General features: G+C 43.4%; 1 protein-coding gene across 1 annotated transcript; it reads left to right on the forward strand.

The window, feature by feature from the left end:
* Positions 1-24,575, forward strand: LOC149286374 (uncharacterized). Its single transcript, XM_089494181.1, has 5 exons — positions 1-11; positions 283-451; positions 1,283-1,403; positions 5,168-5,795; positions 23,006-24,575. The coding sequence occupies exons 1-5, from the start codon at positions 1-3 to the stop codon at positions 23,781-23,783; spliced, it is 1,707 nt and encodes a 568-aa protein (XP_089350307.1). The 3' UTR covers positions 23,784-24,575.
* The last annotated feature ends 600 nt before the right edge of the window (positions 24,576-25,175 follow it).

Consider the following 25,175-nt stretch of genomic DNA (forward strand, 5'->3'; position numbering starts at 1 on the left):
ATGAGGACACAGTGAGGACCCTTTCCAATTCCCCATTCCCTGATCCCCAGCTACTCTCACAAGGCATGGAGTAACTGTTGTGTAGGGGAGCTGCAGTGAGTCTGTGCTAGGTCCAGGGGGTTTTGTTTGGTGCAGAGGGAGGAAGGGGATGCTCACCTCTACATTGGCCCAAAGGAGGCATATGTTACCTGCGTATGTCATCAGCAGGATGCTGTTCTCTGTGTCTTTGACTGCTGCAGGGTTTCTTGCTAAACCAAGCCTTACCCTGGTCTCTTTTCTCAGGAACTTCATCGCGATCCCCTTGTACACAGCGTTGGGACATTGTTTGCTGGAAGTGACCAAAGTGCAGGGCCACCAGGATCCCCCTGCCCACCTGATGGCCAACACAAAGGCCAAGCAGATGGAGCTGGGCTCCAACAGAAAGAGGCTGCAGAGGGTTAACAGCTCTTTGGTAAGTTGCCATCCTGACTGTTATTTTCATCTGTGTCTGGGCTGGATCAGGAAAGCAAGCGAAGAAGATACTGTCCCAGTTTGGCAGAGAGAGTCCTGGTTAATCCTCTGTCTCCTCATTTTTTCAGGGGCTTAGGAAATGTCCTATTTCACTCTCCTCCTCCCATTTCCTCCTTTCTCCTCAGGTCAGTTCAGAATCTGCATTCCAGGTTCAAAAGAGTCTACAGCCCATCAATGCAAAAGAGGGGAGAGGGGAGGAGAGAAGGGGGCAGGGTCTTGCCCTTGCCAGGAGTCTGAGCCAAAAGCAAAATGCTGTACCCTTTCTCGCTTGTGTGATCTTTATCATTAACAGCTTTAGCCATCTTGACCCACTTCTGGTGTTGATTGTCCACATGTGTGGTGCTTTCGCCATCTGTGAAATGCTGGATGATATGGAAGAATATCTCTGGACTTAAACTGAGGGTGGGCCCAGTGGCCCTGAAGCCCAGAGTACTCTCCAGAACTGTTTTTTAAAAATGAAATTTGCCTCTGAAATTAGGTGAAATATGGCTAAATGAAAACTAATATACATGTTGGAATAGCCAGTATGTTAATCAATCAATAATATTCCAGAAATGGCCGAAATTATATTGTTTATCATATTATATATTATATTGAAAGGATTCAAGACAAACTGGATCTCAAAGGCTGTAGCTTTTTGCTTTCTTGCAGAATTTAAAGTTTATTTCCTGGACTGAATTCTGAAGTGTTGAAATAATATTTGCAATGCACCATGTGCTTTCCTCGCCTTTTGTTTAGTCACTCTCTGGATCAGGGCTATTTTCTATTGCAGGTGACCTTTGCGGATGTGGCTGTATATTTCACTGAGGAGGAATGGAAACTGTTAACGAAGAAACAGAGACTGATGTACAGTTATGTGATGATGGAGAATTATGGAAATGTAGCCTCTGTGGGTAAGGAACCTGAATCCATTTCACTTCCTTTGAAGACTGAGGGCCCTTTCATAATTCACTGTCAGAGTGCTATGATTCCACTTTAGAATAATAGAATCAAAGAGTTGAAATAGACCACAAGGACCATCCGGTTCAATATTCTGCCATGCAGGAATAGACATTCAAAGCAACCCCAAGGGATGGCCATCCAGCCTCTGTTTAAAGACCTCCAAAGAAAGAGACTCCACTAAACTCTGAGGGAGTATATTCCACTTTTGAAGAGCTCTTACTATCAGGAAGTTCCTCCTAAGGTTTAAGTGGAATCTCTTGTCCCTGTGGCTTGCATCCATTGTTCCATGTCCATTAATTTGAAATTAATAATAATAATAATAATAATAATAACCATAATGCGATGCCACCATGCTCTAGATGGAGTATATTCCACTGTTGAATAGCTCTTGTTGACAGGAAGTTCCTCCTAATATTTTGGTGGAACCTTTTTTCCTGTGGCTTGTGTGATCGAGTTTGGATTTATATAAATTTTGGGTACCAAGCGATCAAAAATCATGACCCCTGACTGACCCCATCACAGCCGCCATTATCCCAAAAGCGAGCTGACCACGTAGCCAGACAAGCCTAGCAGGCCATGGCTAAAGCAGAAAGGTAGATTTAAACCTTTAAAACTAGTTCTGGGAGTTGCCATTGTCGCAGGCAACCTGAATGAGGACAAAGGAAGTTTGCCTCACCTATTGATGGTATTAAGTACCCAGCCATCTACATAGTAGTCTTCTCCCAAAGAAGTGGCAGACCCTTTTGTGTATCCATTGTTTAACTTTAGTCTTAGTCAATAGATAGCCATGAAGACCTTTGTTCTGCAGGTAGCTATAGCCTGGGGATACATTTCGCGGTATAAATAAGACCCAGATTCCAGCCCTCCTTTGGGCTTTGTGAGCTACAGTTCCAAACCTCAACTCTGTCGAGCAATCGCTCCGGAGCTCTCTTGGGCACTGTGCCCTGCTGAAATCACTTGGGCAAGCCAAAGCCCACTGTCTCTTTGGGGCCTGTTGTTAGCTTAGCCCGTTGGAACTTAGCTCCTAGCCATCGCGGTTGCCGCTTGCTTTCTGTTCCCCGCTGCCATGTTCACCTACCAACATCCCTCACATCTGTCGCTTGGAGAAGACTCCTAAGGTAAATATTTCAACGGTGCCTCTATCCTTTCTCCTTTACCCCCAACTCTTCCCCTCCCTTGCTTTAGCATTGAATGTGCGTGTGCATGTGTGATCCCTTTTTGGTTGTGTGGCTTTAATAAATGTTTATTATTTTAATTGCAACTCATTGACATTGCAGTCTCTGTTTCTTGGGGTTGGACTATATGACCTCTGGTATACACATAGGGATCCAATCTGCTGCGTGAGTTGTTAGGACACGCCTCTTGTAAATTTGAGCTAATTAAATTCCCCTGATTCGATCTTTCCTAACACTTGTATCCATTGTTCTGTGTCCTTTGTTCTAGAGCAGCAGAAAGCAAGCTTGCTCCATACTCAGTATCTCTTCAAATACTTGAACAGGGCTGTCATATCCACTCTTAACCTTCTATTCTCCAAGCTAAACATACCCAGCTCCCTAAGTCAGTCCTCAGAGAGCATGGTTTCCAGACCATTCACCATTTTGGTTTCCTTCCTCTGGAAATGCTCCAGCTTCTCAACATCTGTTTGAATTGTGGTGCCCAGAACTGGACAGAGAATCATTGCAAGTGAGCCCTGACCAAAACAGAATATTACTTCCCTTGATCTTGACACTATACTCCTATTGATACAGCCTAGGATCACATTGGCCTTTTTAGCTGCTGCATCACAATGTTGACACATGCTTAACTTGTGCTGTACTACCATTCCTAGTTCCCTTTCACATGTAATTTAATTGCCATAACAACTTCCTGTGGAATCTTGGAATTTCTAGTTTTAGTGAGGCACTATTTTTCTCCACTTTGTAAGGATTCTCAGTATCCAATCCTAAACTGCCAATTCTGGAATTTTGTGGGAAGGAGCCATGGAGATTAATGCTTTTTGCCCCTAAATGGTCCTCAGCCCTTTCCTGAGCAAGTTTCCTGGCTTTTGTGGCCCCTCTTCCAGCCTTTTGGGGCTCTGGAGAGGCTTCATGGGAAAAAGGCCTCCCTTGGCCCTGCAATGGATCAGAGAGGGCCCAACAGTGGCAAAATGGCCTCCACTTCCACAAAGGGATGCTGTGGGATATTGAGGGGCAAAACATTATACCATATTTTTAGGCAACACAATTTGGGGTTTCCCCTGAGATCCCCTGGGGTCCAATGTGACCATCCCACTTCCGAACAGTAGTCCATCTCTGTCTTAGAGATGCCTTAAGGTTGTTTTAAGGCTCATCCCTCACACTTGACCCTCACTAATATCAGAAACCATGTCCCAGACTCCTTGTTCTGCCTTTCCTAATGCATTAGTTGTATAATGATTGTTTTGCCTTTCTCAAGAAATGAGCCTCAAAGTGTCCCTTTTGTGCATCACACTCTGTGGGTGTGTCTGTGATAGAGAGATGGAGGCAATGTGAAAAACAGAAAGGCAGGGAAGAGATGCTGAAGGTCAAATGGTAAAGCAGTGCAGATGGGCAAGAGGCAGGGTTGGAGAGCGGAGGGAGAAAAGGAAGGGGATCAGGCCTCTGGGATCCAGGAGGAGAAGGCAGGAGCAAAGCCAGGATCGCCTAGCTTGAAAAACACACAAAGCATCACAAGAAGTAATTTGTATTGTAGCAATAAGGGTAAACATCAATCCATGAAATGAAATCCTAAACCTGGCAGGTAAAAATTGTCCCAAATAACTTTGAGAAATATAGACTTAAAATAGTAGCTTTGGCACGGTTGCTTAGAAAGTTGTATCCTAATCGAGTATCTCCCAAGCTGAGTTATATAACATTTCAAGCAGAATACAAGCTGCACATGGCGTGTTTATAGTGTTTATAGTGGCAACCCACTCATTAACTTCAAACTTCTAAAATGATTCATATAAAACAGAACAGTCAAATGGATATAGTGCAGAAAACACCGTATACAGTCCTATTAATTCCAAAATGGAAGTTGTATAAAAATGTAATAGCCTGACTCTGGGTCATAATTATTTCAAGATATTTCATGGGTGTTTCTACATCTGTTCCAAAAAAAAAAAATCTGCTACAAATAATCGCAGATGCACAATATCTGGCAACTTTAACAGTTACCTGCTCCTAATAATACAATTATTTGCAAGCTCTCCTCTCCGACTTCCATCAACTTCACCATCCCTTGTACACACAACTCTAATCCACACCAATCCACATGTGAGCTGTAGACTGTATTGGTTGTGAGTCATCTCCTGGTGCCACACAGCACGAAGGGACCTCTGCAGTTAGCTTCCATCATGCCTTGGTCTCTGACTCAGGACTTTATGGCAGTCTCACAGGATATAAAGCCACTTGCCAATCAAACTATTTCTCCACATGTTTAACAGAATATTTTTGCAACATTCCTTTTTCTGACTATCTGCTTCCAGTGATTCCCTTAAGTCCCCCTCCAATCTCTTCTTTGTTAACTCCTATAAATAAGGATACAATTGTTCCATGGATTTAGGGGCATAAGTAGTACGGTCATCCTTGGGTTACTAACAGAAACTCTCTTAATTTAATCTCTAATAAGGAGGGGTTAATGAGGGCTAAATCATGGGTAACACCCTCCTCTCTTAACGCTGATTTTCAGTCTTATCTGTCACTGTGCTTCTTTACAGAAAAATATTTGAGTCATGAGAGAATCCACACAAGAAAGAAGTCACATAAATGCCAGCACTGTGGGAGACATTTTGCTTACAAGTCAATCCTTGTCATGCATCGAAGGGTCCACACAGGAGAGAAGCCATACAAATGCCAGCATTGTGGGAAATGTTTTTCTATGAAGTCAGTCCTAGTGACACATCAGAGAGTCCACACAGGAGAGAAGCCATACAAATGCCAGCATTGTGGGAAATGTTTTACTTCGAAGTCAAACCTAGTGACACATCAGAGAGTCCACACAGGAGAGAAGCCATACAAATGCCAGCATTGTGGGAAATGTTTTTCTTGGAAGTCAATCCTAGTGAAACATCAGAGAGTCCACACAGGACAGAAGCCATACAAATGCCAGCATTGTGGCAAATGTTTTTCTCGCAAGTCATTCCTAGTGACACATCAGAGAGTCCACACTGGAGAGAAGCCATACAAATGCCAGCATTGTGGCAAATGTTTTTCTCAGAAGTCAGACCTAGTGAGACATCAGAGAGTCCACACTGGAGAGAAGCCATACAAATGCCAGCATTGTGGCAAATGTTTTTCTCGCAAGTCATTCCTAGTGACACATCAGAGAGTCCACACTGGAGAGAAGCCATACAAATGCCAGCAGTGAACTAACATTATTTTTGTCAATAAGGAATACAAAAAATATATTTGCAGTCCTGCTGTGCTAAGAAAAGGCCCTTGTGATTTTGTTTTTCTGTCCATATGTCTGTTTATGTTTTAAAATTGTATTTTGTTAGATTTAGGTTTTAATTGCTAATAGAATAGATAATTGTTTTGGGTTGTAACTTTGGCTGGGGATTGTGGTTCGTGGTATAAGTTAGCCAAATGGGGGGCTGGGATTTGTTGAAGTTGGTTAGAATAGTTTTGGGAATGATAGCGTTTGGAATTTGTGGGATGTTGGCTGAAGAAAGTGGAGGCTGATATTAACAGGAAGGTGGCTAGTTTCTGGGAATGGCAAAGGGGGGCTTGTTACCTGTGGGGCCTAGACTGTGGGAATTGAAGGTGGGGGCTAGGTTTTAAGAGGGTGGAGTTTTAGGTTTGGGGGTTTTAATGTATTGTTTGGATTGGAGTGGGCAGTTCTGACGTAAACGCTGAATTTCTGACTATGTGTTCTCAATAAAATTCTTTGTTGTTTCAACAGACTGGACTCATTGGTGTACAGAAGTTCTGCATTTGCCCAAAATTTACCCTTTCTTCTCTCCTCAGCCATCATCTCCATTCCCAGCTATAAGAACAGCAGAGGCAAACACACATACATTTGTATATATGTATATATATGTGTTTGTGTGTGTGTGTGTGTGTGTGTGTATTATATCTACATACATACAGTATACATAGACTTTATTTCCAATGCAGAGCCTTCCTTTCTTGCCTTTCCTGGGCTCCATTGTGGCCTCTTTGAAGTGTCCTCAAAATAAGGAAGGAAGGGGAGGTCACTGAGCCCCCGGCACACTCCTTCCCTTCCCTCAAAGGCCGCCAGTGGAATAAACAGCAGGAGCAGTAAAGCCCTGGTGATCCCTGCGCATGATCAGAAGGGGTCTTTGGATGTATGTGCGCATGCACAGTCTCAGCCCTAAAGCCATTGCTGCCCTCACACTCTGTTCTGAGGGAAGGAAGGATGGAAATGGGGGGAAACCGTTGTTTGTTCAGAGGAATGGCTGGAATGTCTTCGGGGGAGGGGGGGCTTGGGGATTATAAGAAGAAGGAATCCCCTCTTCTCCCCCCCAACCAAAACGCAGGGGGCCTGCCAGGTCTCCTCTCCCTCTTTCCTTCCCTGCCCCTTCCTCGGGGGATTCCTTGGGGCCCTGGTACTTGGGGGTTATCATGAGAAGAGAGGGCAGGGGAGACCATTAGAGAGAGGCATGACCATGGAGGGGGGTCCAAAGATAAAAAGGGCTTTGAGAAGCCCCCTCCATCCTGGAAAGTGGGGCAGAGGAGACTCCCTCCCTTCTGATGCCTCATTTGAAGAAGATTTTTGTGCCAAATAAAGAGCACCACACAGCATAGGCTTCAATAGCATTGGAAACAACATTATTCGGGGGGGGGGGGGGGGGAGATTTCTCTGGGGTCTTGCGGGGAGGAGGGGGGAATCTGGGACCTGACTCAGGCACGTCCCCCCAGAACCCATTATTAGAGCCTTCCACAGCTCACTGTGATGCTTTAAATGACCATTTTGCAAATAAAATCTCTCAGATAAGAGCCAACTTGGATGCTGACATTATTGCTGATGCTATAGGTGAGGTGTCCAGTGACTCTGTGAATGGGATCATCCTGGATCAATTTAAATCCGTGAGTACTGAAGACATGGACAAGCTCCTTGAAAGTGTGAAGAAGACAACTTGCCCTCTCAACCCTTGCCCTTCATGGCTAGTCATCCAAGGAGGAGATGCACTTAGGACTCACCTGAGATATATCATAGATGCATCTCTGAGGGAGGGCTATTTTCCATCTTCCATAAATAAAGCGGTGGTACAGCCGCTTCTGAAAAAGCCCTCCCTAAATCCCTTGGACATGAACAAATACAGACCGGTCTCCCATCTTCCATTTCTAAACAAGGTGATTGAGAAAGCTGTTGCTCTTCAACTCCACGTGGTCTTGGATGAAACAGATTATCTAGACCCATTTCAAATTGGCTTCAGGATGGGATACGGAGTCGAGACTGTTATGGTCGCCTTAGTAGATTATCTCCACTTGAGTATGGACAGGGGAAGTGCAACCCTGGTGGTGCTTTTGGATCTCTCAGGGTCCTTCGATTCCATCAACCATGGCATCTTTCTTGAACGTCTGAAGGAATTGGGGACGAGGAGGCAATGCATTGCAGTGGTTCTGGTCCTATCTCTTGGGTAGATTCTAGATGGAGATTCTTGGGGATGGTTGGTCCTCTAAGAGGGAGCTTAAATCTGATGTTCCTTAGGACAGCATTCTGTCCCCAGTGCTGTTTAACATAAACATGAAGCTGCTGGGAGAGATCATCTGGAGACATGGCATTGGGTGTTATCAGTATGCTGAGGAATCCCAGATATATCTCTCCATGTCCCGGACTTCAGCGTCAACTAAGAAAGGCATCTCCCCTCTGAATGAATGTCTTGAAGAATTAATGGGCTGGGTGAGAAAAAAACAGAATGAAGCTGAATCCAGATAAGACAGAGCTGCGTAATGCTGGAGATCCTAATCCAGGTATGGAGGTTTGACACGTGTGATCCACCTGTATAAGGGGTCACACTTTCCCTAAAGGACTATGTTAGTAGTTTGGGGGCTGCTCCTGGATCCATCACTCCAGATGTCAGCTCAGATACATGTGACGGCGAGGAGTGTCTATTATCTCCTTCAGTTGATATGCTAACTGCACCCAGTCCTGGAAGCTAAAGACCTAAAAACTACAGTTCTGATCTTAATTTTATTACATTATATTTATCAATTATTTCTATTAACTGATTTTCTGAATATATATCTGCTCACCTTTTTCCTCAAATAATTTTTCAAAATATGTAGTGAAAGTATTTTTAATTTTCCCTTGTTGCGTTATGATTGTGTTATTTTGTTTAATTTTAGTTATCATTTTCTTTTCTCTCTCATTCTTTAATCTATTAGCCATCCGTCGGCTTATTTTATTAGCATTCTCAAATTGATTTTGCTTTGATCTTCTTAAATTTATAGCTATTTCCTCTGTCATTTTTTCTCTAATTGTTGTTTCAATAGTTTTATTTCATTCATTATTTTTATCCACTTTTGTTTGTTGTAGTTTTTGTTCTCTTATTTTAAATTCATTCCTAATTTTTTCCTCTTTCTGCTTTTCTCGTTTTTTTATTTCCATTGTTCTTTGTATAAATAGTCCCCTTACAAATGCCTTACTAGTATCCCATACAACCTTCATTTTTACCTCCTTTCCACTGTTTTCTTTAAAAAATCATCTTTAACTCTCTCTTTACCTTATTTACAAATTCTTCGTCATCTAGGATATCCTCTTTCATTCTCCATCCTATATTTTTGTCCCAATTTATATTTAATTCCAGCTCTATCATATTATGATCCGACATCGTCCTTGGCCAAATTTCCATTATTTTTTTCACTTTAGTAACCAGTTGCTTCGTCACGAAAAACATATCCAACCTTGAGAAGGATTTATGTGCATCTGAATAGAAGGTATACCCTCCTTTGTTCCCATTACAATGTGACCAAACATCTAACAAATTAAATTCCTCTTTTAAAACAAAAAACCTCTTGGTAATTTTCCTTGTGTTTTCTTAATTACTTTTTTCTGGGATTTCCTGTCCCAAATTGGATTTAGAACTCCATTGAAATCTCCTGTCAAGATTAATTTGTCATTATCAACTTCTCTCTTAACCTCCGCCAAATTTCTATAATAGGTTTCCTTCTTCTCTAATGGCCCATAAACATTAATCAGTACATATTTAACATTATCTATCGAAATCTCCACACACAAGAATCTACCGTCTTTATCTTTCTTCTTTATATCTCCATCTTTTATTTTTGTTTCCTGTAAACACAATCAATCAAAATTATTCTTCCCTAGATACTGCATTACATGCTTTCTCTTTCTCTCTTAGCTTATTCCTTTTACATTCCACGAAACTATTTTAAGCCCCATTTTCCTTTTAGAGAGGTTCTTATGTCTTTTATGTAGACTTTCCTATCTCTCCTGAGTAACCCTCTTCTGAGCTTTTGTTTCCCAAATTGTCAGTATTTACCTCCTTAATCCCTAGATTATCTCTCCTTCCTTGCCCTTTTCTCTGGGTCTTTTCTTCTCTTTGTCTATTTACACTTTCTCCTTCCTTCTTGTCCCTTTCTTTATTTCTTTCTTCTTGCTCTCTGTTATCTCTGCTTAATCTCTCATAAAAGGCTTTTGCTTGTTCTATTGTACTTATCCTATATCTCCTCTGATGGTAATGAAAGATCACTCCTTCTATCTTATCCCATCTGTACAGTATCTCATTCTTATTGCAAAAGAATATTGTTAGGAATTTATATTCCTGTCTCTTTCTAATTATTTGCAATGGTAAATCCTTATAAATTTCCACTATTCTATCTTCCACAATCAATTTTTTCTCATATTTACAATATTTGCTCTCTCATCCTTGATCTTGTAAAACATACCGTAATGTCTCTGTCCAATTTCCTTTCCTTTGCTATCTTTGAGCTAAGTCTAAATATCTTATCAATCTGTGCCTCCATCAAATCCTCCTCAATATCCACATATTTTGCCAGCATAGGTATAATTTTGTCATATATTTGTTTGTCTTGTTCTTCTTTAATTTCCCTAATTTTAATTGCCCTTTCCCTATATCTGACCTGCTGCAGAAGATTACTCTGTTGTTCCCTTAATTGAGCCTTTTCCAATTCTTCTGTTTTTTTTTCCAGACTTTCCGTTCTTTCTAATACTTCCTCCACCTCCACTTTCACTCCTGATATCTCTTTAGCTAAGTTGTCTATGTTTCCCCCTAATCCATCTAGAGGAAAGGAGATTAAATGATGGTCAGAAAGTGGAAAGTCAGGTGCCAGGTAGTCAGAAATGGCGCAGTTTGCAGCAAGAACCAGGTCAAGACAGTGACCAAGAGAATGAGTTGAAGAGTTGGAGTGTGGTTGGAGACCAAAAGAAGCCAGGAGAGAGTTAAAGCGAGATGTTGTCGGGTTATTGGAATCATCAACGTGGATATTAAAGTCACCTAGGATCAAAGTGGGGACTGAATGTGAAAGAAAGAATGTCAGCCATGATTCGAAGTCTGAGAGAACTGGGTGGCAGAACCAGGAGAGCGATAGATAACTGCACCACGGAGCTGTAGAGGAGAAAAGAGTCTAATAGGATGAAACTCAAAAGAAGAGGAATGATAGCTGGTGGGGAAGATAGAACTTGAAACTGGCAGGAGTTAGATAGCAAGATACCAACCCCTCCTCCTCGACCCTCAGGGCGGCTGGAGTGGGTGAAGGAGAGACCACCAAAAGAAAGGGCAGCGGAGGTTGTAGTATCATGGGCTGGGAGCCAGGTTTCTGTGAGAACGAGGAGGTTAAAGGATTTAGAGAGAAAAAGGTCATGGCTGTTGCTTTAGGGGCAGCAGAGCGGCAGTTCCAGAGGGAACAGAGGAAGGGAAGCAGGGAGACAGGGAGAGGCCGAATGGGGATCAGGTTAGGAGAAATGTGGGGAGCCATGGGAAAGATAGGATTCACTGCCCAGTGATTAACGGGGGAAGGTGTGACACAACATCAAGGATGACCCTAGCAAAAACAGCAAGGATGACCCTAGCAAAAACAGCAAGGATGACCCTAGCAAAAGAATGGAGACAAAGGAAAGTCCTTGAAGTAGAGGAAGGCTGTTAGGACTATTTGATGCATTGGAAGCAGATAAACTCACAAGGATCTTACAGAAACAAAACAAAACTAAAATGTATAGATTGATAGAAGACTGGGATAAAGTGCTGGACTATATCAAAAAAGAAAGGAAGACTGAAGGGCAAACAATGGATAAAGAGAAAACAAAGACGCAGCAAAGAACATAAACTTTGGAAGTCTTTTAGTTTGTTTGTTGTGGAATCTGAGGTTGGATGTATGGTGAGTTTGGATGTAATTTAGTATGTTTTACAAGTTTTGTCGCTTGTGAATATTTGTATTTGTCAAGTCTTTTAATTGTATCTGTGTTATTATTGTTGGTCCCATAGGTTTTTTTCCCCTTTTACCAATAAAGTTTATAAAAGTACAGAATCCTGAAATCTAGAAAGCATATCCAGGAGAAGGTTTTTTTGGCCACACTACAAACAACCTCCAAAACCCACAAAACAGTGATACCTTTCTCCTGTTTGATGTTTAATACTTTTTTCCCAATGAAGAACCCAGTTGAGCTTCAAAAGCTTGTTTTATCTATTTTGTGCATTTTGGCTGGCCACTAAAGGTATCCCTGTTTTGTGGATTGTGGGTGTTATTGTGGTTTGCTGTATGGTCCGGCCAGCATGGCAACCTCTGGATATGATCCCTAGAGTAGGAATCCCTCTTCGTCTCATGGCTGTTTGGGGCTTTTCTCCCTCCCTCCTCTCTGCCCCATAAAAGTCAAGGGGGGACTCGACTCACCTTTGCGAAGGTCTCTTCCAAGGGGCTAGGATTCAGAGACATAGGTTCAATTTGCATTACAGAAATAGTGCACTTCAACACTGCTTTAACTACCATGGATCAATTTTATGGAAATCTGGGATCTGTAGGTTTGTGAGCCAATCTCAGTGAGCTCTGGTGTGAAAACAGACTACAAATCCCAGAATCCCATAGCACTGAGAAATGGCAGTTAAAGCGATGTCAAACTGCATGAATTCTGCAGTGCAGATTCACCATAAGCCATGTTATTCAGGAATATCAGTATCCTAAGGGATCTTGTAGCACCTTTGAGACTAACTGAGTGAAAAAAGTTGTAGCATATGCTTTTGTAGACTTGTGTCTGGAGGTTTGTGGAAGAGAGTCATGGCAACCCTAGTAGCCAGAACCTTCTTTTGTCCTCCATTTTGGGAGAGGAGAGAGGGAGGCCGAATGGAGAGCTCCCTGGGAAAGAAGCTGTGTCTCTCCAGGCTGAGAGGCCAGAGACCTAGGAGCAGGGCCTCTGCGGTTGGGGAAGAGTCGCTGTCTAAAGCATTGGACCTTCTGGGACCTTCCTTTTGTGCCCATGGAATACAACTGCTTCTTCCCACCAAGAACCCAAAATAGTTCCTGTCCAAAATCCCTTTCTGGGAGCATTGGTGAACTGCCCTGGGCCCTACTATGTTGCAAGAAATAAAAATACACATTTGAAAGAATCCAAAGCATCTCATGTTTAAATAATACATGCCTTAAAAGTGACACCGGATTCTCCCCATCCCACCTGGGCTTCCCTTTCAGGTTAAAATGTGGTGGGCAAAGCATGACCCACGGCTCCATGCATCAGGCACTTCTCTGTAACCCACAGCGGTCAAAAATGTCTGGGGTCTTTTCGTGATCTTGGGATGTGAGGGGCACTTCCGCCATGTTTTGTGGGACCCCTGGGTCAATATAATGCCATAAGATGAGGTGTCCTCCGCTCGCTTCCCAGAAGCATGGCGAAAACGTCCCTCATGTTGATGTTGATGCTTATTTTAACCAATTCTATTTTATATTATTGCCTATTGTTTTATACATGTTTTGTAGATTGTCAGGTTTTATTTTTATTGACTTGATCATTTGTATGTACAGCACTGTGTACATTTACAGCGCTATAGAAATAAATGATGATGATGATGATGATGATAAAGTTGCACTCTCTCAGCCTCAGAGGATGGCCATGGGAAACCCACTCTGAAGGAACCTGCCAAGAAAACCCCTTCAGAGACTCCCATAAGGTCACCATAAGACCTGGAAACAACTGGAAGGCAGACACCAAGAACAACATTGGAAATAGGTGCAAGCCTTGCCTTGGGAAAGTGTAATGACTGGGCTCCAGTCAATGGAGGTCTTCTTCAGGCAGTAAAGGGAGGTTTATGCAAATGCAGAATGACATCACTGCTACGGAAGGCTCTCTTGACCAATCAGAGAGCAAGATGAAGGTTCTTCTGGAAGCTTCCGTGAGAAGGAGATATAAGGCCTGAGAGACCAAGAGACAGTTGGGGGAATTGTGTCGGTTGGAGATCGAGAGAGAGAGTTAAAGAGCGGATCTTGGAAGTTAGTCTCAGAATTGGATGTTTAGGTCTATTTATTATTTTAATAGCTTGTGTGAATTGAATATTATATACTTACAAATATTGTACCTGCAAGATTCTTAATATCTTGCATGACTTACCTTTTAGTAATATTTTGTTATTTATAATACATACCTCCTTGGAGTATCTACTACTGAACACTCCTTTTACTCGAGTCTTGGCTCGGCTGATGCTTGGGAAGATCAGTAAAGAAGTAGAAATAAGGTTCTTTAACCGGTCCCAGTGAAGGTTAAGAGAAACCCTTTTATAATTCACTGGATGATGGCAGAGTGATTTAAGGAAGTTAAGGGTCTGCTGGGCTAACAGCCATAATGTCTAAATGTCTAATTAACAATTTGTAATCCACTCTGATAGCCTTTTTGGCTGAAGAGAGGGGTATAAAAACATTATTATTATTATTATTATTATTATTATTATTATTATTATTATTACAGGGCCGCATTTTGGCTGCTTGGACCACCGGAGATCATCACAGTGAGTCAGTTGGAAAAGCCCATCTCACTCCAGAAAATAAAGGTATTTGAGGAGTTTGCACTCTACATCTTTCTGTAATAATAGCTACAAAACTGATAATAGCATTTGGGACATTTAGCCTTTTAAAACAAATATGGCAGATTTAAATGCTGCTTTAAAACCTCTTTCCATCTGCCAGCTTTGTGCTGGTTTTGGGGGGAAATGAGAAAGTGTTGGGAGGGAGGGACTGCCAACAGAATTAGGAGATGCATTGCAGGCTATGGACAGTTTGCGGCCAAGGTCCAAAACACACGGCAGCAATAGTCCATTTTGAGAGCGCTTTAACTGCCCTGGCCCAGTGCTAGGGAATCCTGGGAATTGGAGTTTATTGTGGCACCAGAGCCCTCTGACAGAGAAGGCTCAATGTCTCACAAAACTACATTTCCCAGAATTCCCTAGCACTGAGCCAGGGCAGTTAAAGCAAGAGAAAAGGCTACTTCTGCCTTTCAGATCCAGTTTGCCCCAAATCCTTTATGATGCCAGAAACCCCTTTGTTAGGAAGCGAACCCCAAATATCTCAGGAAGTCTCTATATCTCCCAAGGCCCCATCCCTCCAGGACCCCCTTCCAGTCTTCCCCTCAGTCTCTCTCTCTCCCTGAAGGCCTCAAACTGCCAACTGCCAATTGTTGAGGAAGAGGCAACCATTTTTGTTCTGGTGGCCATTTTGTGTTCTGGTGGCCATTTTGTGTCCCGGTGGCCATTTTGGTTTCCGGTGGTCATTTTGTGTTCTGGCGGCCATTTTGTGTTCTAGTGGCCATTTTGTGTTCTGGCGGCCATTTTGGTTTCCGGTGGCCATTTTGTGTTCTGGTGGCCATTTTGTGTTCTGGCAACCATTTTATTGTCTGCTTGTGACTGTGGAGAACAATGCTCCAGAACCTTCTCTGAGGCCTCAGTTGAACAGAGGCTTCTCTTTCTCTCCTGAGGCTCCAGAGTCAGAAGGAGGCCAGGCTCCTTGGGCCAAAAGGAAGGAAGTGTGTCTCTTTGTGGGTCTTTTGTGTCTATTTCCTGAGAGGGTTTTCTTATTACACAGCTCTGCTCACCTGCGTATGTCACCAGCAGGATTCTGTTCTCTGTGTCTTTGAGTGCTGCAGAGTTTCTTTCCAAGCCAATCCTAACCCTGGTCCCTTTTCTCAGCAACCTCATCTCGGACTCCTTGTACACGGCTTTGGGCCTCTGTTGCTGGAAGTGACCCAAGAGTAGGGCAACCAGGACCCCTGCCCACCTGATGGCTGACACAGAGGCCAAGCAGAGGGGGTTGGGCTCCAAGAGAAGGAGGCTGCGGAGGTACAACAGCTCTTTGGTGAGTCCCCATCCTGGTTATTAGTCTCATGTGTTTCACTGCTGGGCCAGTTCATGAAAGCAAGTGGAGAACGTACTCTCCCAATTTGGCAGAGACAGTCCTGGTAAATCCTCTGTCACCCCACTTTTTCAGGGGCTTTCAAAAATGTCCTGATTTTGTTCTCCTCCTCCCACTTTCCCCTTTGTCCTCAGCTCACTTCAGTTCCTACAAAATGAGTGCCAAGGATTTTGAACCCCATCAACTCAAAAGTGGGGAAAGAAGAGGAAAGAAGGGAGCAGGGACTTGTCCTTGCTAGGAGTCTGCGGCAAAAGCAAACTGCTGTGTCCTTCCCTGCTTTTGTGACCTTCCTCATAAACATCTTTGGCCATCTTGACCACCTTCTGGTGTTGTTTGTCCACGTGTGTCTTTCTTTTTCCATCTGTGAAATGTTGGGGGATATGGGGGAACATCTCTGGATCTAAGCTGTGGCCCTCAAGCCCACAGTGTTCTCCAGAACTGTTTTTTAAATATGACATTTGCCACTGAAATTTGGCAACAAATGGATAAATGCACTATAATTCTTTGGTGGCTAAATGTAATATATGTTTTGTTATAGTCAATATCTTAATCTATCCTCAATATCCCAGCCATAGCCTAAATTATTTTGTTTACATCTTATCTTTGGTTTATATATTATATATTGTGTATATCGAGCTAGAATAGACCCATTCAATCAACTACTAAACGATTCTTCAACAGATAGGTAAGTTCAGCTGATTCAGTGGGTCTACTCTGGTGAGGACCAGAGACAGTTTTGCTTATGTGAAATCACAATACTTGTGAAACTCCGCTTATTCCACACATGGTTGTAAATCCTATGGGATCAATAGGTCTTCTTGCGCTAAAACTAACAGTATGATTCAGGCCCTTATCATGGTAATGAAAATCATTTGATGGTTCAGACTAAATAATAGTGAATCAAATATGATTGGGTGGGTTATACTTATAAGATGTAGTGATTGTTTGCAGAGGGATTTTGCAGCACCCTTGAGACCAACTGTGTGAAAGATATTGCAGCATTGAACCTGGTCTGTGCCCCTTCCTCTGGCAACAGCCCCCTGACCCTCTCCTCTCACCCCCTCAGAGCTCAGCTGCAGTGGTAAGTGGGACGGAAATGGGTCTTCCCAGCCACAACACATTGCTATGGGCTCCATTCCTCTGGCCATGCAAGCAACTGCACAAGACCATTCCTGAGAGGAACAAGAAGGGATAGGAAATGTCTGAGACCCAGGTAGCCCCCTGTCCTTTTGGACTCTCACTCTGTGGGGCTCTTGCTACTGAGATGGCCTCAGGGAAGGCAGAGCACCTGACTTCTAACCTCTGGTGATGGTGGGGCTGGGGTGTCTTTTCCAGGCATTCCTCACCCTCCTCAAGGGCTGCCCCACCTTCGACCAGAGCCAGTAATGCAGCCACCATGGTTCTCCAGCTCTGGCAGAGTTTGTCCTTCAGCCCTCCCTGTTAGCTCACCATTTCCTCCAAAGGAGGCCATACTTGAAGGCCACAGACCCGGTCAGTCCCTTGGAGGGGACAGAGAGCTGGGGGGCTCTGGAAGAAAATGGAGTGGGGTGAACCCAGGAGGAAATGGATGGGAAACAGGATGATGTGAAAAGACCTTCCTATTGACACCCAGAGAATGTCAGAAACTCAGAGCTTTGCTTCCCAGATTTTATCCTACACAAAGACACACACAATTGACATATCCAGCGGGAGCCATGTTGGCCATATAGCAGTAGCATCCCAAATCCACAAATCTAGGATATCGGATATGTTATATGGATGTGAATATACCACATTTTAGGCTTCACGGGAGAATGATAAAGAGAAGGCCAATGGATGGGATCTGTACTTTGCTACCTCCAACAAAGGTTTTAAAATATCTTTTAAATTGGGACAGCATTGGCATGTTTTACCTTATCAACACCTACAAGTTTTCCTGTGTAAAAGCATGGAGCCTGCCTGAGAAATTCAGTTTTCTCTTCCAAACAGAGGGGCTTGTAGCCTCACAAAGGATTCGAGACAAACTGGATTTCAAAGGCAGTAGCTTTTTGCTTGCTAACATTATTTAAAGTTTGTTTCCTGGGATAAATTCTGAAGTAATGAAATAATATTTGGGATGCACCATGTGCTTTCCTTCCCTTTTATTAGTCACTCTCTGGATCAGGGCTATTTTCTATTGCAGGTGACTTTTGCGGATGTGGCGATATATTTCACCGAGGATGAATGGAAACTCTTGACAAAGAAGCAGAGACTTCTGTACAGCGATGTTATGATGGCGAATTATGAGAATGTGGCCTCTGTGGGTAAGGAACTTGACTCCACTGCCCTTCCTGTGAAGACTGAAGGTCCTTTCATACTACATTGTTATGGTGTTATGTTTCTACTTTAGAATTATGGAATCATAGAGTTGGAATAGGCAACAAGGGCCATCCAGTTAAACCCCTGGCCATGCAGGAATACACATTCAAAGCACCCCCAACAGATAGTCATCCAGCCTTTGTTTAAAGATCTCCAAAGAAGGAACGCTTTAGAAATAAATCTTAATAACAATAACAATGGCTCAGTACAGATTAGAAGAAAGGGGTGGCCACAGGCTGTCCCTTTCTCCTCCGGATCATTGCCGCAGCAACCTCATGGCTGCAAGAATGATCTGCAGCCAAAAGGAGCTCAGAAATGGAACTCCTTCCTGTGATGCCACCAAGGCACCATTTGCACCTTGGAGCGTCACGGTGATATGTCTTATGCGCCGTGCTGTTTGGACGCGTCACACAAGACACGTCATGGATGCATGCGCCGTATGGATGGCGCTGCGTCAAGATTGTGCTGCCCATAAGTATTAGGCTTTGGGAGTGCGCAGTTACTGCATGCTCCCAAACCCTAAAATCACCGCCGGCATGCCACAAAGTGCCCATTTGTACCAGGCCAATAATAACAATAATGATACTCCACCACGTTCAGAGGAAGTATATTGCACTCTCGAACAGCCCTTACTGTCAGCAAGTTCCTCCTAATCTTTAGGTGGCATCTCTTTTCCTGTGGCTTGCATCCACTGTTCCTCTCCTTTTCTCTGGAATAGGAGAAAGCAAGCTTGATCCATCAAGGTGACATCTCTTCAAATATTTGAACAGGGCTATTATATCCACTCTTAACCTTCTCTTCTCCTGGATAAATATAGCCAGCTCCTAAGCCACTTCTCATAGGGCTTGATGGTTTTCAGTTCCTTCACCTTTTTGGTTGCCCTCCTTTGGATACTCTCCAGATTCTCAACATCCTTTTTGAATTGTGGTGCCAAGAACTAGACACAGGGTTATTTCAAGTGAGGCCTGACCAAAGCAGAATAGAGTGGCACTATTACTTCTCTTGATCTAGACACTATACTTTTATTGATAAAGCCTAGGATCATATTGACCTTTTTAGCTGCCTCATGTTCAACTTGTGGTCTACTATGAGTCCTAAACTACTTTCACACGTAGTTTAATTGTCATAACAATATCCTGTGTAATCTTGGAATTTGTAGTTTGGTGAGGCACTATTGCTCTCCACTTTCTAAGGATTCTAAATATCCCATTCTAAACTGCCAATTCTAGGATTCTGTGGGAAGGAACTATGGAGATAAATGCTTTTCATCCCCAAATGCTCCTCAGCACATCCCTCAGTAGGGCGGTTTACAGACTGCCCCTTTGGGGTGGCCTGTACCTTCCCCTTTCATCAACGGATTGGGGCCTCAGCTGCCACAGCGGCAGCCCTGAGGCCCCAATCCACCGCTTTTCCACGCCGTGGCCTGGAAAAAGTGTCCTTGGGGCTTCAAGCCCCAAAGACACCCCAACAGCGGCGTGGAAAGGAGAAAGGGGCCACTCTGCACCTTTCTCTTTTGTATCGCTGGCGCAGCTCTCTAAAGGCTGCACCAGCGACACAAATGAACGAAGGAGCTCCAAAATGGAGTTCCTTCCTGCGCCGTGGAAAGGGCGCCACAAGCGCCCTTTCATGACACCAGGACGTCATGTCCATGCCGCTCCGTTTGAATGCGGCGCAGTCGTGACATCCTAATGGGCATCACCATCTGCATGTAGAATGGGCGCCACCATTTTGTACGTACTGTGTGCATACTAGGGTTGGGGGCGTCTGAAAAAGATGCCCCCGGGCAACCCTAGTACGTACACAGTACGTATTAGGGTGCCCTTCTGGAAAGGTCCTAAGTTTCCTGGCTTTTTTGGCCCTTCTTCCAGGCTTTTCAGGCTCAGGAGAGTCTTCTTGGGGAAAAGGCCTCCCTTGGCCCTACAATGGCTCAGAGAGAGCCCAATAGTGGCAAAATGGTCTCTGGTTCCCCAAAGGGATGCTGTGGGATACTGAGGAGAAAATAGTATTTCATTTCACCCCCAGACAATACAATGTTAGGTTGCTCCTGAGATCCCCTGTGGGCCAGTGTGACCCCCCCCCCCATCCCCAACATTAGGCCATCCCTGTCTTATAGATGCCTTAAGGCTGGCACTTGACCCTCACCAAAATTGGAGTCCAGGTCCCAGCCCCCTTGCTCTTGCTTTCCCAATGACTTATTTGTATATTGATTATCCTGCCTTTCTCAACAAATGGGACTCAGAATGTCCCTTTTGTGCATCACATGCTGTGGATGTGTGTCTGTGATAGAGAGATGGAGGGAATGGGAAAAACAGAAAGGCAGGAAAGAGATGCTGAAGGTGAAAGCTGAAGCAGTGCGGATAGGCAAGAGGGAAGGTTGGAGAGTGGAGGGAGAAAGGGAAGGGGATCAGGTCTCTGGGAGCCAGGAAAGGAAAGCAGGAGCAAAGCCAGGATTGCCTAGCTCTGTGTTGTTGTTGTTGTTGTTGTTGTTGTTGTTATTAACCTTTATTTATAAAGCGCTGTAAATTTACACAGCGCTGTACATACAATCTTTTTAATTGGACGGTTCCCTGCCCTCTGTCTTACAATCTAAAAAGACATGACACAGAAGGAGAAGGGAGTGGTGGTGGCTAAGGGGCCTGTCTACTAAGATAATACATATAAAATACATAGCAATACCGGAAATGATTCAATAAAACAGACAAGAAAAGAACATCAAATAGCAAGTGACAATTATGCAATGCCTGGGAACGCTTCTCTGAACAGGATGGTCTTCAGCTCCGTTTTGAAGCTGGTTAATGAAGTGATGGCTCTTGCTCGCGGGGGAAGAAGGTTCCGGGAGTGAGGGGCAGCGAGTGAGAAGGGGCGAATCCTAGATGGGGCAGAGGAAATCCTGGGCTGGGACAGCAGGCTTGACTACCAGAACGGAGGGCCCTAGTGGGAAGGTGAGGGGAAATAAGGTGAGGTATGTGGACAGGAAAGGACCTCTGGGAAGGGTCAAGAGAGGGGCCTTGGGGATTGGGAGGCAGCCACCAACCTGACAGGTTTTAAGAACTGAACTGGTGAGAACTGGTTCAGGCCCTGGTTTTCAGACATATTAAGGGCTTCCATTTAGCAATTATGAACAATGTCTATGAAGAAAGGAAAGGCAACACAAAAATTCCTTTTTCTCTAATGTTTCTTTTTCCTACCTGAGCTTGCTTAGGGTCTTTTACTTGAAATGCTAGAGTTTGGGGAAGACACCTGCAAGTGCTATGCTTTTAGGGGAATTAGATACTTAGCTCAAAGGGGAGATATAGTTTGATTGAGGCAACAGTGACCTCAGGATCCAGCAAAGCTATAGCAGGTCTGCAATCACACAGAACTCCAAAGGCATTTGAAAGGCAAAATGAACACACATGCACAGAGAGAATTAGGTAACAAAGGTGGGAGTGGTGAATAAATGTAAGACTTTGCTAATGGTAATATGTTGCCTGGATGGATCTCAATCCCAGTTGCTGAGAATCCGGAATGGGGAGAGAAGTCAGTAGCTCCCATGGTAAGTCAGGTTGGAGAGTATATTGAGGTGCTTAGCCATGTAAACCGACAGAGGATCCTATCTCATGGGATAAAAAAAAACAGCTTAACTTTTCTGAATTGAATTCTGACTCGGGCTGCATCCGGGTCCTATCATATGTGAATTTCCGCTGAATCCACCAGCCAAATCCATCCTGGATTCAGCCCGAATCCCCACAGCACTTCAGCGGCCATTTTTTTTAGTGTTGGAAGCTTCCACTTAAAAAAGAAGGGGGATGGCTGAGCATGCCTCGGACCCAGGCTACATCTGGGATGGATTTGGCCAATAGATTCAGCAGTGATTTACATAAGATTGGACCCGGACATAGCCCGAATTAAAATTCTGTTTGGGAAAGGTACCCTGGCTTTCTTACCCCATGCAATAGGGAGCAGAGTGTCTGCCTGCAACTGGACTGAGGCTGAAGAACAGCCACTAGGAGCAGATATTTATGCTGTAATTGTTGCTTAGTGGCAGAAACTGAGGGTATGAAAAGGTTTAAATTGCTTTAGAATGTTTCCTGGGTGAGGAAAGAATGGTCTGAAACCAAATTTAATGCAATGAGGGCTTGGTTTAAGCTCTCCCCATTTACTGTGACTTCCTTCACTCTGTCCATCACTTCTTCTCTTAAATTAATGAGGAGAATTAAATTAAATTAAATTAAAATTATATTCTGGCCTCAAAAAGAAGAGCCCTCCCTCCGCCCCAACTGTCATCACCAGACCTAGGAGGGAGTGAAAAAGACAGGCCCGGTTTCCATCAGGCCTAACTGTGAATTTTACTGTAACTCACATCGCTCTGTTTTATTTTACTGTATTGTATTTATTTTTGTATTTTATTTTATTCTCTTTATTTTTATTGTTGTAACCCACCCGGATTCCTTGTGATTGGGCAGGCTATAAATAAATCATCAGCATCATTATTATTATTGGTGCAAGTACCTCAGACAAAAGGGATTAGCACACTGATTCTCAGAGCCTTTTTCTGACTATTTCCTTCCAGTCCCATTCCTTAGCCATAATCCCTTCAACCTCTACAGACATAAATGGATCATGCAGCTAAATCCACTCATTTTCTCAAGGCAGGTTCTCCTACAATCTCTTCTTTGCTACTTCCTATGAGTAGGGATCCATACCTGCAAAAATGCTAAATTCAGGGCACCCACTCCAACTTTATTAATTTTATATCAAATAGGGAAGGGTTAACAGGTGGCTAAATCTTGGGGTAACACATTCCTCTCTTGATTCAGAGAGTCAGTCTTGTGTGTCATTGTTCTTTTTTTCTTTTTCTTTTCAGAAGAACATGTCAGTCTTCAGAGAGTCCATACATGTGAGAGGCCACATAAATGCCAGCACTGTGGGAAATGTTTTCCTTCAAAGTCAGACCTTGTGAGACATCAGAGAGTCCACACAGGAGAGAAGCCATACAAATGCCAGCGTTGTGGGAAATGTTTTTCTCGGAAGTCAGTCTTAGTGAAACATCTGAGAGTCCACACAGGAGAGAAGCCATACAAATGCCAGCACTGTGGGAAATGTTTTGCCTATAAGCCAGTCCTTGTCATGCATCGAAGAGTCCACACAGGAGAGAAGCCATACAAATGCCAGCATTGTGAGAAATGTTTTTCTACAAGGTCAGACCTAGTGAAACATCAGAGAATCCACACAGGAGAGAAGCCATTCAGATGCCAGCATTGTGGGAAATATTTCTCTCAGAAGTCAAACCTAGTGACACATCTGAGAATCCACACAGGAGAGAAGCCATACAAATGCCAGCATTGTGGGAAAGGTTTTCCTTTAAAGTCAAACCTAGTGACACATCTGAGACTCCACACAGGAGTAAAGCCATTCAAATGCCAGCATTGTGGGAAAGGTTTCTCTCAGAAGTCAAACCTCCTGATACATCAGAGAGTCCACACAGGAGAGAAGCCATTCAAATGCCAGCATTGTAGGAAATGTTTTTCTCAGAAGCCCAACCTAGTGACACATCAGAGAGTCCACACAGTAGAGAAGCCATACAAATGCCAGCATTGTGGGAAATGTTTCTCTTCAAAGTCAAACTTAGTGATACATCAGAGAGTCCATGCAGGAGAGAAACCACATAAATGCCAGCAGTGAACTAACACTGTTTTTGTTAAGAAGTATTACAAGAAAAATATTTTCAATGCATTGGTGATAAGAGAAAGCCCTTGTGATTTTGTTTTTAAGGGTTGTCTGTTCATAAAGTTATTGATTTTTGTATGTTGTTGTGTTGTTGTTGTTGTTTTTATTTTTTTTATCGAATTGTAGAATAAGAAAGGACCACAGGACCCATGTAGTCCAAGCCCCGACACACAGGATGACAAAGCATGGATTTATAGGATTCTGGCTTTGTAAGGCACCACAAGCACCTTCTAGTCCAAGCCCCTGCCATACAGGAAAACATAGCATGGTGGGTAGGTGTGTTATGTGTGAATGTGACAGAATTAGAAGATGAAGGATGAGATGAAGGATCTGGCACAGAGAAGCAAGAAAAGCTCAAACTGCTGAGTCGAAAAGGAATGTGCAAAAGATAAAGACACCATAATGCAAGGACATGAAACCGAATGTACTAAAAGAAGAATGGACTGTGCATAACACAACTTGATGTAAAGAGCACCAGAACAAGAACGGAATGGGAACAAGAAGTCACTCATCAGGAAAAATGATTCACATATTAAGAAGCATAAAGGAATCTTCAAAACCATGGTGCTAGTGTGCCAAAATCAGCTGGAACTGGTACCCATCGCTCTCTCAGAAAACTGATCGACCTCTGGGAAGATTTGTGTGCATGAGCATTGTATGAATGTGTGCATGATTTGAGGCCTCTTGACATGTAATATATTAGAATGAATGTCCCTAATGTTAGAATAAATGTTACATACAAAGTGTTTGAACCCAGATCTGGTCTCTTATGTGTCTGATTAAAAGTTTTATAGTCCAATTCTGTATTTACTCACCACTCTAGATGTAAAGAAGAACACCTAGATTGGTGACAGGTGTGTGATCTCTCATTTCACCTTCTGGAGCTTCTGCACTGATCCCTGAAAGCGGAAAGAGAACTAACCAAGCAGTGGGGACACACTTCCTTTGTTAACCCATTACGATTCCAGTATAAGAGACATGCTTTGGAGTTCTTATCCACTGCCAGCCGTAAGGTTTGGGTTAAAATATGGGGGGTTGGTCATCTCCTGCAGCCTCTGGTTCCGTTGGAGGCAGGGCCTCTTCTCCAGCATCACCTGGAACAACGGACCAGAACAATGGACAACAACAGATGGATGTGGCATGTGTGTTTGTGCAGATACATATATGTATATATGTGTATATATGTGTATGTGTGGATGCATCTCTAAGTGCACTCAGACTTATACTTTTAAGAGCCTACACACACACACACACACATATGGAATGTTTAAAGTCTATAGATCTTGCATACAATACCCATAGATACATCTATACATACTCATAGATACCTGTCTGAATGTGTGCATG

The sequence above is a fragment of the Sceloporus occidentalis genome, unplaced genomic scaffold, assembly GCF_023333645.1.
Source record: "Sceloporus occidentalis isolate IW3139 unplaced genomic scaffold, rSceOcc1.0.p SCAF_69, whole genome shotgun sequence".
Classification (NCBI taxonomy): domain Eukaryota; kingdom Metazoa; phylum Chordata; class Lepidosauria; order Squamata; family Phrynosomatidae; genus Sceloporus; species Sceloporus occidentalis.

What these genes read in the sequence shown, in the direction of transcription:
- LOC149286374 (XM_089494181.1), top strand. An exon ending in TGGAAATGTAGCCTCTGTGG is followed by an intron (nt 1,404 to 5,167) that starts GTAAGGAACCTG and finishes GCTTCTTTACAG; the next exon opens with AAAAATATTTGAGTCATGAG. An exon ending in AGAGTCCACACTGGAGAGAA is followed by an intron (nt 5,796 to 23,005) that starts GCCATACAAATG and finishes TACATGTGAGAG; the next exon opens with GCCACATAAATGCCAGCACT.